The sequence below is a fragment of the Bactrocera tryoni genome, chromosome 5, assembly GCF_016617805.1.
Source record: "Bactrocera tryoni isolate S06 chromosome 5, CSIRO_BtryS06_freeze2, whole genome shotgun sequence".
Taxonomy (NCBI): domain Eukaryota; kingdom Metazoa; phylum Arthropoda; class Insecta; order Diptera; family Tephritidae; genus Bactrocera; species Bactrocera tryoni.
Window position 1 is genome coordinate 48,995,114 of NC_052503.1, and position 18,789 is coordinate 49,013,902.

The window sequence follows — 18,789 nt, forward strand, 5'->3', positions numbered from 1 at the left end:
ATGATAGAGTACGTGTTCAGAGTCTTCTATACACTCTGTACACGTCTACAATATGGACTAAAGTCATGATGATATTTGTAAAGGTAGCTTCTAAGACACCCATGATCACTGAGTATTTGGGTCAGGTGGAAATCCAGATGCGCATGTTGTCTATCTATCCAAGAATGTATGTAGGTCCACCTTCGTTTCCATGAAGTCTGCTACCTTTGCCGCCACATTGTTAAGCTTTTGATTCTATCCTCTCTTTTTGCTACTGTAGACGTCTCTGATAAGTTTTATTCGTCTCCCCTAGTCGGCCTGAAACTGAGCCTTGCAGTACTCCACTAGACTAGAGATAGTGTAGCTGTGAACATAGAATTTTGACCTGATGTATGTGTAGGTTTTGAATACACCAAGAACCTCAAGTATTCACCTAATACATAAAGTTCTTCAACACAATCATGGGTTCAGAAAGACTTATCAAAGGTTGTACAAGTAGTTGGCGGAAGTTCTAAGCCAAAATACTTCAAAACAAGTTTGGATTTTTAACAGAACTTGAGGAAATTGAATATAGGTACCAACCCAAAGCATCATTTACGGTTTCAAAAATTTATTTAGATATGTTCTATTCACTGGTTCAATGCGCTTGATTTGTTTCTCCATAATGGTCTTCGGACCAAGTATATTAAAACCCAATCTATGTGAAATTTAGCGACATCTGTTTGCAAGCTTAGCAAAAATATATACCACTATCATATAATAGTTTCTTTTATTTTCTTAAATAAATGGAAAGCCCATTTTTCAACCGTTAATATCTCTCAAACAGTTTGGTTTATGAAAATCGTGAGAGAGCATTCAATTTCCTACAAAATTTGTGAAATGAAATAATACATATTTGAAGTAGTTGGAGGCGAGACATAAACCTATCTTCTTCTTCTTAATTGGCGTAGTCACCGCTTACGCGATTATAGCCGAGTTAACAACAGCGCGCCAGTCGTTTCTTCTTTTCACTACGTGGCGCCAATTGGATATTCCAAGCGAAGCCAGGTCCTTCTCCACGTAGTCCTTCCAACGGAGTGGAGGTCTTCCTCTTCCTCTGCTTCCCACGGCGGGTACTGCGTCGAATACTTTCAGGGCTGGAGTATTTTCATCCATTTACTTTTCAATTGCCTTCTCAGTCCGAAGTAAACCTAACAGCTTGATAATAAGAAAAATTAAAAAACTCCCGTTACAATTAAGAGCTCTTACTCAGAGAGATTTTGTTCATGAGCACCAAGCATATTAAATTATTTTTTTTCTAACCTAATACATATGTGTACAAATGTAAATATATACAGCAATAAATATTTATTTTCCCTTTCTGTTGACCACAAAAGTTCCTTGAACTCTCGAAGCCTAAAAATTAAAATGCTCAAACAATTTTTCACAAATTCTCATGCTTTAATTCCTTAAGCTCGCTTGTCATTCTTTTAATACATTTTATGGTTTTAGTTTTATGCGTTTAAATGTGTTTGTTGACATTTCGCGCATTTGCGGCACGTGACATTGCGTGCTTACCATCAATTTATGCAAAATTTTTCGGCGTACATAACCTATATTTAAATAGTTGGCTGATGGAAGTACACGGTGAAGCCAAAATTTATGAAGAGTAAGGTTTCTTTATTTATTTTGCGCTTTAAAATCGAATATGTGAAACGATTCTGCATTAGAGAGGAATATAAATTTCCAGATTAAATAATTTGATTGACAAACTTATGTACGTATTTGTAAATATTATAAAAATATATATGTTTTTTTCAATTGAGAATTTACATAATAAATTGAAATTTTTGTAATTTCCTAATGACAACTGGTTTTCTTTCGGCTGGCCACATGTGGTGGCACAGATGTGTCATAGCATTTCTTATGGCTTTTATTTAGTATTGCCAAAACAAAATATATTTTAAATTTGGCAACTCAACAATGCTGTTTAAGCCGGTGATTTTTTATGCAAATAAGCCTAAAAAGGAACAAAAAAACAAAGAAATAAAAGATTGTTGGCAACAAGCTTAGCGCGACGTTAAGTCTCGAAGCAAGAACAAACAAGCACAGATTTCAGTCAACTAATAATTCGAAGCCGAAAAAACAAAACCAAAAAAAAAAATTGATGCAAAAAAATTCGAGAAAAGAGAATTCTTTAAAAATGAGAAATAACGCATTCAAAGCCGCTTAAGTCTAATACTTTCTCAGACGAGCTTAGTAACTCACATAAAACCCATTCTTATTGATGCAATAAATTATTATTTCTTTCGTCTTCTTTCTTTATTTTTTACTTATTGTTTACCAGCATCATCTATCAATCCTTCAGTGTTAGTATTTATATAACTATGTATGTAAATCAGTAGCCACCGAAGTTAAAATAATTTTCGAAGATTTCACAAGCATTCGAACTCGTTCGCACTTGTTCGGTCTGCTGTTGCTGTCAGAGATGCGAGCAATGCTCTTTGACAAATGTAAACATTTATAAAATCAGACAAGTGATTTGATTGGCGTGTCTTCGAGTCTTTAACACCGTTTGCTACTGGTTTGTACCCTTTCAACTGTTTCTTATAGATATTTTTTTTTTTTTTGTTGAGTTATAAGGGTTTTACATTTTCGTTAATTGTGACGACTTTGGAATTGGATATTTGCTTTTGAACTTCAAGTTTCAGCGCAGATATTTTGCGTTTTGGGATACTGTGCTATAACAACTTTCGTCGGTACGCCTGTTGTTGGATTTTTTGTAACTAACTTTATTATTTTAAAAATATTTAATTTAACATTAAGGCTCAATATTTTGTTACATCTTAATGAAATCGAAAGTCATGTTTTCGAGAAAACGAAATAAGTACATTCCCATATAAACTAATGGGCATGAGTAGGTTTGAAGAGTTTAGATGGCCAAATCCTATTATTAATGCTTTAAAATTGTAGGAAAGCTTGAAACTGGCTTTAGACTCTCCCACGGAACAACCTGTTTAAGTATTACTTCATGGAAGTGTTAAGACATTTAAATCTCCTCTATCCCCCGGACTGACGGACGCCTACTCTGCTCAATATGTCTCAGTTTTGGAGGCTGCCGCTTCGCTGACAGCTTTCCAGTTCTCAGCGGACTGACATATGGCTGTCGTCAACCACTAGGTGTGAGATCGTCGATATACCGGTCTTTAGAATTAGAAACATGGTCGGGATAACTCACAAATTTTAGACCGTCCACATTCAGATTAACCCAAATGTCCATCTGCTCCAAGTCTGATATCATTGCGAGTTCAAAAATACATAAGCAGAAATTAGTTTTCTTAAGTAAACTCGTATTTATTTTACAAACGCTTCATTAAAGACTCGCTTGATTAATTAATTAATAATATTTTGAATTTCGATTTCCGCAATCTCTCAACTTGTGTTATGAAAAGAGCAACGCATTCAAGCAAAGTGTGTTCACCCCACGACTGAGGCCATGAACTCATAGTTCAGGCTACCATAACATTACTACCAACAATATATTTGCATGTATTCACAAATAACAGTATTATTTTTGCATTAACTGTAATGCTAGACTCGCCTCTGCCATGAATCCAATCATCATCATTCACATCATTAAAGCGTACAAATCATTTCCTGTCTTATGAGTTTCAACATTGACAATGAAATGCAATCAATTAAGTTGGCGGCAAGTAAGGCGAAAAGGCTGCGAGCGCAGCGGCTTAGAAAGCGATTCAACAAAAGTGTTGAAAGTGGGACTAAATGCTTGGAGAAGTGGGCAAGTGGATTATTAATAGATCTTTACAGCCGGTTTCGATAGAGAAATGACAGTTGCTTAAATGGATATACATACATAAGTGGTTAGATAGCAGTAGATATGAGTTTAATGCTAGCATTAGTGTGGATTGAAATATTGAAAAACGATTTAAGACACAAAAATGAAGTGTGAATTTTGAACGATTATTTGGTTAATAAAATTTGTATTTGGTGTTTTGAAATTTCTTTATATCACTTTCTATGAGACCATCTAAAGTACATACTTGTAATTATATGAAGTTTTTAACACCCAGAAGACCATATATAAGAAAATATCTTCACAAAACTTATATGGTATTATTATTCAAGGCAGCCACAATATGGGAACGAAATGTTCAGATCGGACTACTATAGAATATATGTAGAGATATCATACATATTGACCAATAAAAGTCAAGTTCTTGTATGGGGAACTTTTTTGTTTGGCAAATTATCTGCAAAAATTTTAGCGTGGCTTATTGTCCGAAGTAACTCTATAATTTCCGCAGAAATTTTTCAAATTGGAACACTATAATATACAGCTGCCATTCAAATTGTTCGATCAAAATAGAGATAAACAACTTTCTATACCCTTTTGTGCTATAAGAAATTTAACCGTCAAGAGCATATAGCTTCGATGAGGCCTTTATTAAAATGTTTTCTTCTTTTTGATATGACTTCTTTGGAGTCTAAATACTTTACTCATTATTATAACCTTTAAAATTCGTTTCGGCTTAACTTTTTCCCTGCTCGCCCTCATTAATGTGAATGTAATTGAATAAATATTTATATTTACGAGTAGTTATTGCTGCCGCCTTTAATTTATCAACAGTCAATTATATACGGTTTACATTTGAATATTGTTATTAGCATGCGAATTGTTATTTTCAGTCTATTTATTGGAAAAACTTTATGTGCAAGTATTTACATAGTCCACAGTGCATTTGTAGATAACTTTAAAAGGAAATAAAGTCAACAATCACACTGCAAACTGAGACTGGTACACTATGTAAATATGTGTTTTTATAGCATATCCTGTAGAAAAATAAATTTGCGATCAAAAAACAAAAAAAAAATTAATGATAAACAGTTAAACAGTTTTGGGTACGATTGTCAGAGTATAATATTTTTCGAGCTCTCTTGCCATCTCTCGCGAGTCTGTTTGAATGATTTTGGTGGATATATTGGGTATGAAACGCATTCTTCCTCGACTCGTTCCGATAAAGTTGAGTTTTTTTCAAAAAGAGTATCGTAAACAGGTCTCTTTGGACATCCTTGATCATGGGAATTCCGATCCCACATTCATGAAGAGTATTATACATTGGTTTATGAGTCGGACAAGCAAACAAGTAAACAATTATCGGAATGGAGGAAAAAAATCAATCCGAAGCCAGAAAAACCATGCCATAGCCGCTCAAAACTCAAAATGATGGCCATTGATTTTTCGATATTCGTAGTTTGGTGCATCTTGAATTTGTTCCAGAGGGACAGATGGTAAATAAGGTGTTCAATTTGGCTGTATTGAGGCGGTTGCGTGAAAACATCTGTTCCCAAACTGAAATTGCCGCTCCGTGAAATCCGTTTTCAGTCCTTCGAAGAGATAAACGAAAATTCTCTGAAGGAGCTGAAGGCCGAAAAGTGCTTATGAAAAGTTTTTCGAGGACTGTTGAGGATTACTTTAAAGGCGATAAAATAAATATTGATGAATAATTAAATATTTTGTGTTGTACTTACATAATGAATGGGGAATGTTCTTATACTTTCATGTAGTATTAAGAAAAAGTTTGTCAAAAGAACTTAAAATCAGTCCAAGCGTTTCTGAAATCCTTGAATCAAATCATATTTGCACTGAAATTCTCATTCACCTCACCATAAAAATGCCAAATTTTTGAGGTAGTTGTTTGTTTTTCAATGGTTACAGTTTACTGTTCGATATATAATATAAGAGCAAGCATATTTTACATTATCTAAAAATTTATATTTTTCCTACGGGGTTTTTACGCTGCACCGATTTGCATATATACATTTTATGTGCTTTCAACTGTGATGTCTAAGTATGAATATCTATTCATAAAGTTTTTTTTCATATTTTTTATAAAAACAAAGGTCTAAATCGTGGGATTTCCTTTGACAACAAGATTTGCATTTTAGATGTATACGCCAATGCATTTTTCATGTAATTAAACCTGTTGAGATTATCGCCACATACAATACATTATAACATATCGGTGAATATGAATAGTGGCAGGTATTGACTTGGCTGTAACTGACCAATTGCACCACACAATTCACTCATTGTCAACCGAAGCTGATTTGCATATGATATTTACATATGCAAACGATAAACATTGTGATGGCGGGCATATTTCATAGTTGCGACGCTGAAGCCGCCCAAGCACAATTGAAAATTTATTACAACTACTCAACTGTAGTATTATGTTTGTGATGTTCACCATTTGTCGCTTCATCGCTTTGAAATCGCGGCTTCACAGTTATCTGCGCCGATTATTCGATTGTCAATTTTTAATTCTCCATCGATTTGTTAAATCTGCAACCATCTGTTGAGCTTATGTTTATGTTATGAAATCACTCATCGCCGATAAGAGGCTTTAGCGGCGCACACATTAATTAGCTTTTCTTCTTTTCTGTTAAATATTTTTTTCACAAATTTCCTAACATCTTAATCAAGTCATTAGTCGTATTTCATTTGCTACGTGCATTTGTCATATCTGAATTAATTATTTATGATTTATGATTTTTCGAAACACTTATGGCAATTTATATGCAGATTGAGTTGTTAAGCGTTTTTTGCCTCAAATTAAATTAAAATATTTTTGAAAATTTAACGCATAAAATTTGAAAGACTTACGCATGCTAATGAAGCTGAGTGGGTGTGGCTGAGTTGGTTTGATTGCGCTAGTGCCAACATTGAAACCTGATTGAATGCAACCCTGTGGAAATGAGGTTATAATCAAAAAAATAAAATTCAGTAGGATGAAACTTATTCTAAAGGAAAGATGAAATAACAAGGTTAGGCTTTTAGGAAGTCCATTGCAATACCATTTTAACTAAAGTCCCCTCTCTGTATTGGCTCCTGAACCACCCCATGCTTCAGATAAAGCTGATCAGTACGAAAAGTTTCATCTGCGCAGCTTCCGAGACGTCTTCCAGAAACCCTCGATTTTAGTTGCTTTAAAATAACAACAACAAAAATGAGAGGAAAAATATTTTACGAGCGATTTGCAGTAGGGAAAAGAGCGGAACGAGATTGACGTGATTGAACCTTTAAGTGTTGAAGACCGTATCACTCGATTTATGGTAAAACTACGAGTCCTGTAGAAAAAAGTTATATGGAAAGGTTGTTGGCAATGAAAAAATCTATAATTTTGTGTATACACCATTTGCACGTAACCTCAAAATTTATCTGAAAAATTCACATATCATAGTTTTAATAAAGTTTCGCTTTTAAAATTTTGCTGTCGCTTACCTTTTGTTTTACACTGGTTCCACCTAACCTAGCTTTGATGTACGATATCAACGCCGACAGTTGAAAAGACAATTGACGGCTTAGCTGCTCTGGCTAGTAATTATTCTGAATACTTCATTAAACTTGTGGGTGGACAGTAATTACATGTTTAATTGATACTTCCATTGAATATTGCCACCGATTTCAATGCGCCAACTTGTAATTTTTATCTTATTTCGCCGGACAACTATGGTAATGAATGTATGTAGATAATTTCCAGTTAACAATCACTCCGTTTTCATTTAAGAGACTGGTAAGACCTTTAAGTATAAATAGCAAACTAATGTATTCATTATTTTTTTTTATAAAATTCAAGGAAGCTGAATAAAAATTTGCAAGGGAAACTTTATGACTGCGATCTTGAAATATTCTACTTAAATTTCGTGCACATTCAAAGCTCTGTATATATCTATTTTTCATATGAGTAGGATCTTTCGAAATACCATCAAATAATTCATTCACATTTTCTAATATTTTCATTGGAATGTTATCTCAATAACGCTATATCTCTAAGAAAAATGATTGCGGTTTTTTAGTGTTTTGGTGTAAAAAATTGATAACAAACACTCAATTGGATTCAAATCCGCTGATTGAGCTGTCTAGTTCAGTTTTTCGTTTAAGCTTTGTTCAAAAAATCGTCTGTCTAAGGTGTGTGTTTTAGGTCGTTATGTCTTTCGAACATAAACGACCCCAAAGTCATTTTTTCCGCACTTATTGTAAAATTTTCGTTAAGAATGCCAATTATGAAGCACCTGTCATTTGTCCATCGATTTTAACTAAACCACCCATATCAAATTTTGAAAAACAGCCCCAAACCATAAGATAATCTCCTTGCTTCATTGATGATTGCATGCACTTTGGTTTTAAGCGATCGGAAAGCTTACAGCAAACTTGCTTACTATTTTTTGAACTCCTCAGCTCGAATTTGGATTTATCGTACCAAATTGCTTTATCTCATTTTGCACATTCTAGTCTTTCTTCCTACTCGATGCGGAAATCATAGGTAATTTTCTGCGACAGAGTTTTTGAAACCAGATGTTCGTAATTCCTTTGCATTGTATTAATGGAAATATCCAGACCAAAACCTTTGATCAACTCTATCGTTGAAATTTCAGCAAATTTTCGTAGTATAAGTCGCTCAACGTGTTTGGAAATTTTGGGTTTTTGACCTCCACCGTATCGTCTTGCATGTATTCCTTATCAAAAATCTTTGTTTCACCTTCGATCGAAATGGAATATTTCTCAGATATTTTTTGACACGTTTTGAACCCTCTTCCTATCTTCTAAAATTCCGAATTTCTTCAGTGTTCCTCATCTTAAAAAAAAAATGAGAATCCGTAGACAAGGGTGAATGGTCAGTATTCTGATTTTGTTTTATCTGTGAACTAGTATTACTAGTTTAAGTTCGAATTAGTTCGATCTAGTGAATTATGATAAATTTGTGCTAACTAGTTATACGAGTATATGGTTTACAGTCAGCAATTTCCAGCAACGCTCATTTTAATTATTAACTCTGTTCACTGGGTTATATCTATTTGCTCTCATTGCACGATGCGTGGGCTAATTATGTTTTTGTTGTAACTTATGCAACAGCGAACGGTGTTTCGCGCACGATCAGCATTTTTCTGTTACCCGTAGAATCAATGAGAGCGTGGGTGGCGCAAGTTAAGAATCTAAGCCAGCTTCTGCTGCTTTTTAACCGGCTGGCCTCTTCATATTTCGCAATTCTATGAAAATTCACAAAGCAGTGGTGAGCATTTGGATTTATTTGGGGTCTGTCTCGCCATCATGCAAATGCAAGGCACAAGAGCAGAAAAAAATATTTAAAAATTCCATAAAAATTGCTAGATATGGTTAGTGCTCAGAATAGACCTTTATGGCATTAGTAATAATATTTGATTAATTTTTTAGTTAAAATGAGTCACTCTGACACTTTTCAATCATTGTTTATATTATAAATTATATGTATATAGCTTATCTGCCGTTCTGATGTGACCTTCAACCCTATTTGTAGTTCCACTTTGAATGTCTGTGTTATGCATGTATGGATGTGTTGGTGTCGATGCTGTCAATCAAAGCACTTGTTCATTGCACATTTACTGTTATACTCGTATTAGATTGATTTATAAATGATTGCCGCAATTAATTGGCAACATCTTATCGCGTCGCCAAACACATTTTTCATCCATGTCACCGTTATACATGCTATATGTGTATGTGTGTGTATTCATTTATAAGAGTTGTCGGCAGCATGTCTACAGTTATAATTGCTGAATTCCACGTAATGAAGTGCAATCAATTGCTTATCAAAAGTAAATTAGAGGCAAATTAATATTTGACGAGAAAATGCGACGGAATAAACCTTCTATTGATAGTCGTATGCAAATGTATGAATGAATGAAATATAATATTTAATGAAATAAGTGCTTTGATTTTGATGGATGGGAGTAGACTAAGAAGAAGATTTTGTTCTGCTCCGAAGAACTTGTAAATATGATCTGAATATAATTTACGAAATTTAAGCAGATATTTTGAGAAAAATAATTATTAAAGTTCAACGCTTTTTCAATTGTCATTGTTATAATTTTCTAAACCTTAAATCACTTTACGGTAGTTTGGAATTCAGTTGGGGGTAAAGAGTTAACATCTTCCTCAGCTAGCTTAAGTATAAGTCTAGAATGATTTGATATCGTTTGCAGCCTTATAGACATTATTTTATAAACATTATGTAACTTAAGTTTCGACCAATATAGTATGCCCTTCAACTTGAAATATTTTCAAAAAATTACGAATTTTGGCCAAATCGCTTTAACGCCTAACTGAGAAAGCAAAATATTGCTTATTATAAACAAAAACGCTGAGAAAATGAACTTTAATAGCAATGTAGTTGATTTCAAGTTTTATTAAGAATTTTTTTAAAATATTTTTTTCTTTTTTCAGATGTCAGATTTTTCGGATAGTTCACATAGTGGCGTCTCCAGTCCGGCCTCGTCGTTAATTGAAAATTTCCACAAGAAAAATGGCAACACACCAACCACAAATGTTGGCGTTGGTGGTGGTGGTGGTGGTGGCGTCGTTACAGTTACTACAGTTACAACGCCCGGCATCAATGGCCTCACGGTGGGTAACTGCAATGGCAGTAATGGTTTGAGCAGCGCAACAACAACGACCGTGGGGCGACACATAAACACAAGTTCGAGTAGTAGTGTTAAGGAAACATCATCCACATCGCAGCATCAGGTGAGTAAAAGCGTGAGAGGAGATATACATACATTTATCTTATTAAAAATATACAGTATGATGTACTCGTACATACATATACACATACATATCTTATTGAAATAAAACTACTTTTTTCTAAACGAAACTGTTCAAAAATAGCAAATTTTTAAAGGACAATATTTTTATTTTTCACCTAAAATATTCGAGCATAAAATATTTGAGCTTATGCGTATGTGTGCATAGGTGTGTCTCTTATGTAGATGTGTGAATGGATATGTTTCGGTATAATTTCAAAATTAGTTTAAAAGTGCCTAAAAGTATGCAATGATATATTTTTTCCTGGTATTAATACTAATTAACGTGGAAAGTAGGCTGAAAAGTGGGCGTGAGAAGGTTGAATATAAGTGTGTGTGTATGTTTGCAATAATGTTATTTTAATATTAAATATGTTTGTAAGTATTTATTAGTTGATTGTGTGAAACATGTGTAAATAGATAAGCTGATAAAATTATTTACACAGCACGTGCCCACTTGAAGTATTTTTATATAAATATATACATATATTTCAAAGCAAACACAATTATTTGCACAAAATCGCTACTCAAACTAGCAGAAATTCCAAATGGCTTGTGCCAATTGACTTTAGCTTTAAACTAAATGACTAATTTCTCAGCTACTTCTATATAAATACATATGTACATATTCATATGTATATGTGTATATGTATGTATGTGTACAGTAGAGTATGTATTTTTACCTTGTCGCAAGCACAGTAACTACCGTTACAAAGCAAGAGATTGCACCTTAGCTACAGGCAATTAATACAAACAAAAATGCGCTAACATCATCATTAATTAAGTGATAATTACTAATCGCTGGTTAGTGCAGATAGTGGCCAAATGCTGTGTGTCACATTATATAGTATATATGCATGTATGTACATATGTATTCACATGTGTATATTTGCGTCAATGTGCGACAATGAACGACCTTTTTGATGATATAAAAGTTTAGTATTTAATCTATTGTTTTAAAGTTTATATACAGGGTGTTTTGAAATTTTAAAAAATTTAGTTTTTGAAAAATAAAATATTCAGCGTTTCTTTAGATTTTTGTTATTATTTATTGAATGTTTATTTATTTTAATTTAAAAAAATTTGCAAAATATACAGGGTGTTTAGAGATTTTTAATTTTTTTTAATAAAATATTCAACGTTTCTTTCGATTTTTGTTACTATTTTTTAAATTTTTATTTTTTCCAAAAATGCTTATACAGGGTGTTTTGAAATTAAAATTTTTTTTTTAGTAAATATTCACCGATTCGTTTGTATTTTTTTATTATTTTTAAATGCTGATTTTTTTAAAAATTTGTTAGGAAAAGCTTATCGGGAGATCTACACAGATATTTTCTCTTCTTAGAGCCATAGCTTGGTCATCACCTAATATACATATATAAATAAAATGCCTATATTATTTTTAATAAAATCATTAAATTATCTATTTACTATTTCTAAACGTTTCCACATTTTCGTGCTGATTTTATTTCGATACACATGAAGATAAATTAAAGGGCAGTATAATATTACAGAACACGTTAACTGAGGTTAATGCCAAAGAGAGTTGAATGCTAGTAATCGCAAGAACTCCTGAACTCATTCAGAGTTACCATACAAAAATGCCTCGACGTGGCAATATGAGCAAGAAATATAAACTCAGGCTCATAAATCAAGCTATGTGAACTGTGGATGTTACCAAAAGATGTCTCAGAAGACACTCTACTTGCTAAAAAATTAGCATCCAGTTATGCAAAGTGATGTCAAACCACAAAAATATTTGTAGAAGAAAGTTTAGAAATGATACGGGTGTTAGCCGTACACCATTCTTGGCAATCTCATCCAATATTTCATTGCTCTCGATGCCTTTGGGGCCGTTGCACTACTGCGGTGCTTCCCAAGATACTTCTAACCGATATGCGATATGAGGTAACTAACTTGATTGCTGCTTGGCTGTCTACGTAGATGTTGACTCTGGAATTGCAATATCAAACACCTCAGTTTGAAATATACTGCAGTGGTCCGGCAACATAAAAGGCTGCCTTATGTCCTTATGTCTTATGCTGCGCATTTTTAAGCGAATAGGTGTATAGAAATTTTGACCGCCGTGGGAGTTGAAAAAAAAAATTAAAGCGGGAAAATTTCAAACACTCTTAGGTTTACAAAAACATTCTTGAAAACACGCTGTATAAACGGGAATGCATACTGGACTCGATAATTTGTGCAGACACCTTGTCACTGCAAATAAAATATTTAGCAGATTTTAGCAGATAAAGCACAATGAGATAAATCAACAATACTTAGCACCTACCGGCAGCTCAAGTGCCTGCTACTCAATGTGGAGTTTCTGCTTTCACATTGTGTTTGTTTCACTTTAGTATAGTAACTTTGGCTGTTAGTATGCATGTAAACATACATACATACATATATTTATGATAACATTATGAGGAATTTACAGTGGCAATTCGCTGGACTTGTAATGTTATAATCATTATTTTTAAACGATTATGAGCTCATTTCGAATATCAGCGCAACTAAAGTTTATCTCTTTTCAAGTTTCGGTATTTAATCAAATAAAAAGTTTAGCTTATCAGTTAGACAATTACGGCTATGTTATTGTTGTGGACTTTAGTGGCATTGCAGTGGCGAGAGGTAGGCAGCGTGAGTCGATGATTACAGCTACCATATATGTTTGTGTATTATAAAATGATTAAGTCATAATGAGACATCAGTTGGACTGAACAATTTTGAAAATTTTTTGTAACGAAGAGGTAGTAAATTAGCCAAAATATATCAAAAATTGTGAAGCAAAGGTGCAACAAAATCATCTTTGTTAAGTTGCGAGTTTCTGAAAGTGTTGTGATCGATCTGAAATAGTAATATCAAGTCAAATCCCAGTCAAACAAACACGTACGGCAAATAAATAAATAATTATCTCCTGTATAGTAGTGATTAGATTTAGATTAGAGTGTCTTTTAAAGATCTGTGCGCTCAGAAATCCCATCTATAAACGTTATATTTCATTTCTACTACCACATAATGTCGTCAAAGTAATCTTTTAGAGACATTAGTCCAAAATTATGGGCCACTTAGTGCGTAAATAGTAACCTTAATCGGGGATGAATAAGCCGACTCTAATCTGATTTGATGAAAAATATTTGCAATTATTTTTTATTAAATATAGAAATATTTCGGTTTTTATATATCTTCGACCTGTCACTGTCGATGTTTGAGGTTTTATACATATATTTCATCATATTCATCATTATTTCGTTCTGACCTCATTTCCTCTTCTTCTTTATTGGCTTAAACACCGCTTATACGGTTATAGCCGAGTTTACAACAGTGAAAAGGGAGATCTCTCATCCGGGGCTGTTTTTTTCTTTTCATTGATAGTGTTTTTTACGTAGCGGGTCCGAAACGAGGGGCACAACACTGGGGAGGTTGTTCCGCCTTCTTACTTTGGCTCGCCTTCACACAGATTCTTTTTGGCTACCCAGAGGATACTTGGTCGAAGACCGGATGTAGTGAGCAGCTTAAGCCATATATAATAGAATGGCTTTATGGCCACTCTGGCGCTCAGAGAACTTTCTTCACTTGCATAAGCAAATTCATAAAATTCTTATTCGTATTAACTAAGAAAGCCTTACGGATATACGTCTTAAAGAATTAAGTCAGTGCTATTTATGGCTATATAGTACATATCCCTAAAACTTGACATGTGAGTTATAAAAAGTTCAAAAGTTCCGGTAAAAAAATGTTTGTTCCCATCCTTTTGGGTAGCTAAGACAATTTTCTATGCATCATATTATTAATATTATAAATGCAAATGTAAGTTTGTTTGTTACGCTTTCACGCAAAAACTACTTAGCTGATCATCATGAAACTTTGTATATATACTCCTGAAGGTATTAGAAGTAAAATAGCGTATTTTATATTAAAAAAAAAATTTTAGAAAGATAAAAAAAAACAAAAAATCGTCAAATTTAGCTGTATAGCATAAAAGTATTGCGATATCGCACAAAATCTGTCTTAATCAGTATCTATAGTGCATATTGTTTGGAGACTATAACCTCTATTCAAAAATAATAATAATAAACGACTCCAGTCGACCAAAGCAGGTGCCAAATAGCTTTTATTGCTTAGAGTTGCCCATAAAACATGAAAATCGTATGCCGCAACTGGACTAGCTACGATTTCAACTTTTTCTGTTTAACAATATCTATGCGGAGCTTACAGATAGCCATCTTATATCGGTAATTTCAACTCGTTAGGTTTTTAAAACTATTTACACCCATAGTAACCATATATATATGTAAGTATGTACATGCAAGTATCCATATTATGCGTGTCAACTAACCTCACTTTATTGAAAACTAAGTGACGTTATATTTTGTACACATTTCTACCATAATATAGACAATATGCTTTCAAAGAAATGTTTGTTAAAATAAATTCACTTAGTCACAGAGTTCAGAAGTTGGAGCACTCATAAAAATTTACTTCTTCTGCTCCAGTTCACACGTAGATCGATAAGTATAAAAGTATAAAGGAAAAAAATTTATCAACAGAGTGTGCGTAAAACACATGCCAGAAATAAATATTAGGGTGATTCTAAAGTTTTTTAAGTATATATATATGTATATATTAGGGTGATTCAAAACAGTTTTTTTTTTCGTTTGGTACTCGGAAAAATAGGTTCCTAGACACCTCTAAGAAAGCCTCTCCAAACATGAGTTTTTAATTGTATCGGGAAGGTCCTCCTACATGCAGTTTTCTATTTTTTCTTATTATCAGATAGAAAAATTTATATCTCGCTTCCAACTACTTGAAAAAATATCTTGTTCCTTAGATTTTGTAGGAAATTGAATGCTCTACAAAAAAGGTCTGTTATGATTTTTTTGTAAACCCAAACGTTTAAAAGATATTAACAGTTACAGTTTGATTATTTTTGGGAAAATTTTTTATTTCTTATGGATTTTATAACTCAATGAAAAAAAATTATTATGAGTGAAAATCAATTTATTTTATTCAAAATAGTCTCCTTCTGCTTCAATACAGCTTTTTGCACGGTCCAAAAGCATGTCAAACGAGTGTTTTAGCTCGTTGACCGGTATGGCCGCCAGTATGCCGGTGCAAGCCTTTTGAATGACCTCTACATCTGCATAACGCCTTCCGTTCATGGGCAAATGCATTTTTCCGAAAAGGAAGAAGTCGGACGGTACCATATCAGGTATGTCAGGTGAATACGGGGAGTGGTTAATGGTTAAAATGTGATTTTTGGTCAAATAATCGGTCACAAGCGTCGATCGATGAGAGCAATTTTTGGTCGTCAGTCAATTTGTGTGGAACAAACCGTGGACACACCTTTTGTAAGCCCAAATGTTCGGACAAAATGCGATAAATCGATGTTTTTGAGGTGTTCAATTTCATTTCCATGAATTTCAATGATGATTTCAGCTGATTTTTGATGAGTTCACGCACAGTTTCGATGGAATTTCCGGTGATCACGGATTTTGATTGGCGCACATGTTGATCGTCATTTATGTCCTCACGATCACTTTGAAGACGTTGAAACCACTCGTGCACTCTGCTACGGGATAGGCAATCATCGCCATAAACTTGTTTCATCAATTGAAACGTTTCGGAAAAAGTTTTACCAATTTTAAAACAAAATTTGTTGTTGGCTCTTTGTTCGAAGCTCATTTTCGCACCGATAACACAAACATACTGACACTTAAAACGCAATAACTTCACTTCCAATCAGTGAAATATCATGTCTCACTGGACAATCGATAAAGATAGCAGACTCTAACGCACCAGTCGACATATAGATGACGTCACCAGGGGCACTAGATTCGAAAAGTCCTGTTTATTTTGGAACGCACCTTATAAAATGTGTTTTATACTGAATACTTTGCTATGATTTTTTCATTTATCAATATTCAAATTTTTCTATTGTACCTTAAGCACCACCCTAATATTATATTCAGAAGAAATTTCAATAACCGTTTACGCTTAATATTTCTCACCACCACCGCGTTGCGCCACCCAAAACGCATTTATCAGCGGTGTCTAATTGATGACGTCGATTTTGGCGAAAACTTTTACGCCGCCATTCGTCAGAACTCATTAACTTGCCTGACTCTCACAGCGCACGCCACAGGTCTATGCACACCATGGCGTCTGTATAAACAAATCCAACGGTGTTTACACACAATTATATTTTGTGCATATTCATGCATGCTTGTGTGTGTCTGGGTTTTCCTCGAAGACACTTTATTGCCCAAAAAATACTTATTTACCTCATCTCTTTGCTTGGAGCCGCGTTTTGCCTTGCTGAAATGTAGTTAGGTGCTAATTAAAAATACTTTCTAGGGGAAGTACTCGATGAGCTGCATTTTTGTTTTATATTTGTTCACTGCCATAAATAGGGACGATATATTGATAGTATTTACCTGTAAATGAAAAGCGATTAATAAAATTGTATTAGCAGCTTGTCAATTGGTTACGGTATGTGAGTTGAAAAATGATATGCATGCAGGAAGTAAATATTGTAAATACTCGTTTTTTATTGCAAAATGGCGACCCACTAACCATTGTACGTATCACCTAAAACTAATCGAGATAGACATAGAGTTATATAATATATTACATAATACCGCAAGACTTTTTTGACAACCCAACACCCAACACCCCTTATTTAAAATTGCAAATAATGCTCTAGTAGATCTTCCGGCCCCAATTAATATTTCAGCATGATGAAATTTCGGGTCATTATTAGGAATATGTTTAATCATTCAAATTCTAACAGGATTATTTTTAGCTATACACTATACTGCAGATAAGCTATAACTTGAGTGAACATTGAGATATCTTGATATCTTGATGAAACTTGGTATGCGGGTTCCTTAGTACAAAAAAAAAAAAACAAAAAAAGTACGAGTAAATGAGTGTGGACCACTGCCACGCCCACAAAACACCATTAAGCGAAAACATATAAAGTAGCCAGGGGCACCCGTGGGCAAAAAATTTCCCCTTGTGCAAATATTGTAAGAACTTCTGACGATAGTTCAAAACTACTAAAAGCGCAAAAAAAAAATAAACATGCCAAAGACATTTAACTTTACCTCCAAGATGTTATGAGAAAGCTTTATGGAAGCCAGTGTGAAAATGGGAGAATAGGCGTGGCACCGCCCACTTTTAAGTAAAATCGCATATTTTGGAACCCTATCGACCAGTTTCGACTGAATTCAGTATGTAACATTCTTCTCATATTACTATGTCACATTGCGAAAATGGGCGAAATTGAACTACAACCACGCCTACTTCCCCTATAACACAATTTCAAATTCCAATTGATGCTTTCACTTTTCAGTACACAAATCAAGAAATAATTTCCACTTATAATTCTTTTAATGTATGCCAACTTATGAACAAAAATTGTCTAAATCCAACCAAAACTGTTCGAGTCCCTAGGTAGCGAATATGTGGACCTCAGTATCTATAGTTAACTTTTCACCCATAATATCTGTCAATGTATGGGTTATACATTATAAGTTGAAAATTTTATGCCACATGTACTATATGGAATATGATGTAGTGAACCTTAAAAAATATTGGGTAGTCGAAAAAGTCTTTTCGTATTTTGTCAATAGATGTTGTTGCAATCGTATATCTCCAGTGCTACCAATCACATTGTGGCATACCATATGTATAGTGTTGAAAAAACGAGATTTTAAGCTTCATTTAATTTAAAAAATTAACTTCGGGCAAGTTGAAAAAAAGTTACAAGTGTTCAAAAATGAGTGAAAATAACAAAGAAATTCGCTATATTTTGAAATTTTTGTATAAAAAAGGGAAGACGATGCTGTATCAGTTCGTGGAGCACAACAATGGTTCGCTCGCTTCCGTTCTGGAACTTTCGATGTCAAAGATGCACTTCGCTCTGGTCGACTTTTTCGTTGAAAAAGCCGATGAAATTGTGGAAAAGATTGACCAGGACCGTCACATAAGCAGCCATGACATTCATCATCAAACGGTTTTGAACCATTTAAAAAGGGCTGGCTACAAAAAGAAGAAAAAGAATTAACATCTGCGATTCGAGACGAAAAGTGCAACAAATACGCCAATAATGTGCGAAAAAGATCATGGTCCAAGCCTGGTGAATCTCAACAAATGTTCGCAAAGCCAGGATTGACGCCTCGAAAAGTT

General features: G+C 33.9%; 1 protein-coding gene across 7 annotated transcripts in view; it reads left to right on the forward strand.

Moving 5' to 3' along the window:
• LOC120776848 (NAD(+) hydrolase sarm1) overlaps window positions 1-18,789 on the forward strand; it is a 143,579-nt gene that overhangs the window by 77,653 nt on the left and 47,137 nt on the right. For all 7 annotated transcript variants that reach the window (XM_040107877.1, XM_040107878.1, XM_040107874.1 and 4 more), the window contains one exon: window positions 10,241-10,540. In XM_040107877.1, the coding sequence (XP_039963811.1) occupies window positions 10,241-10,540 (300 nt within the window). The remainder of the gene's footprint in view (window positions 1-10,240; window positions 10,541-18,789) is intronic.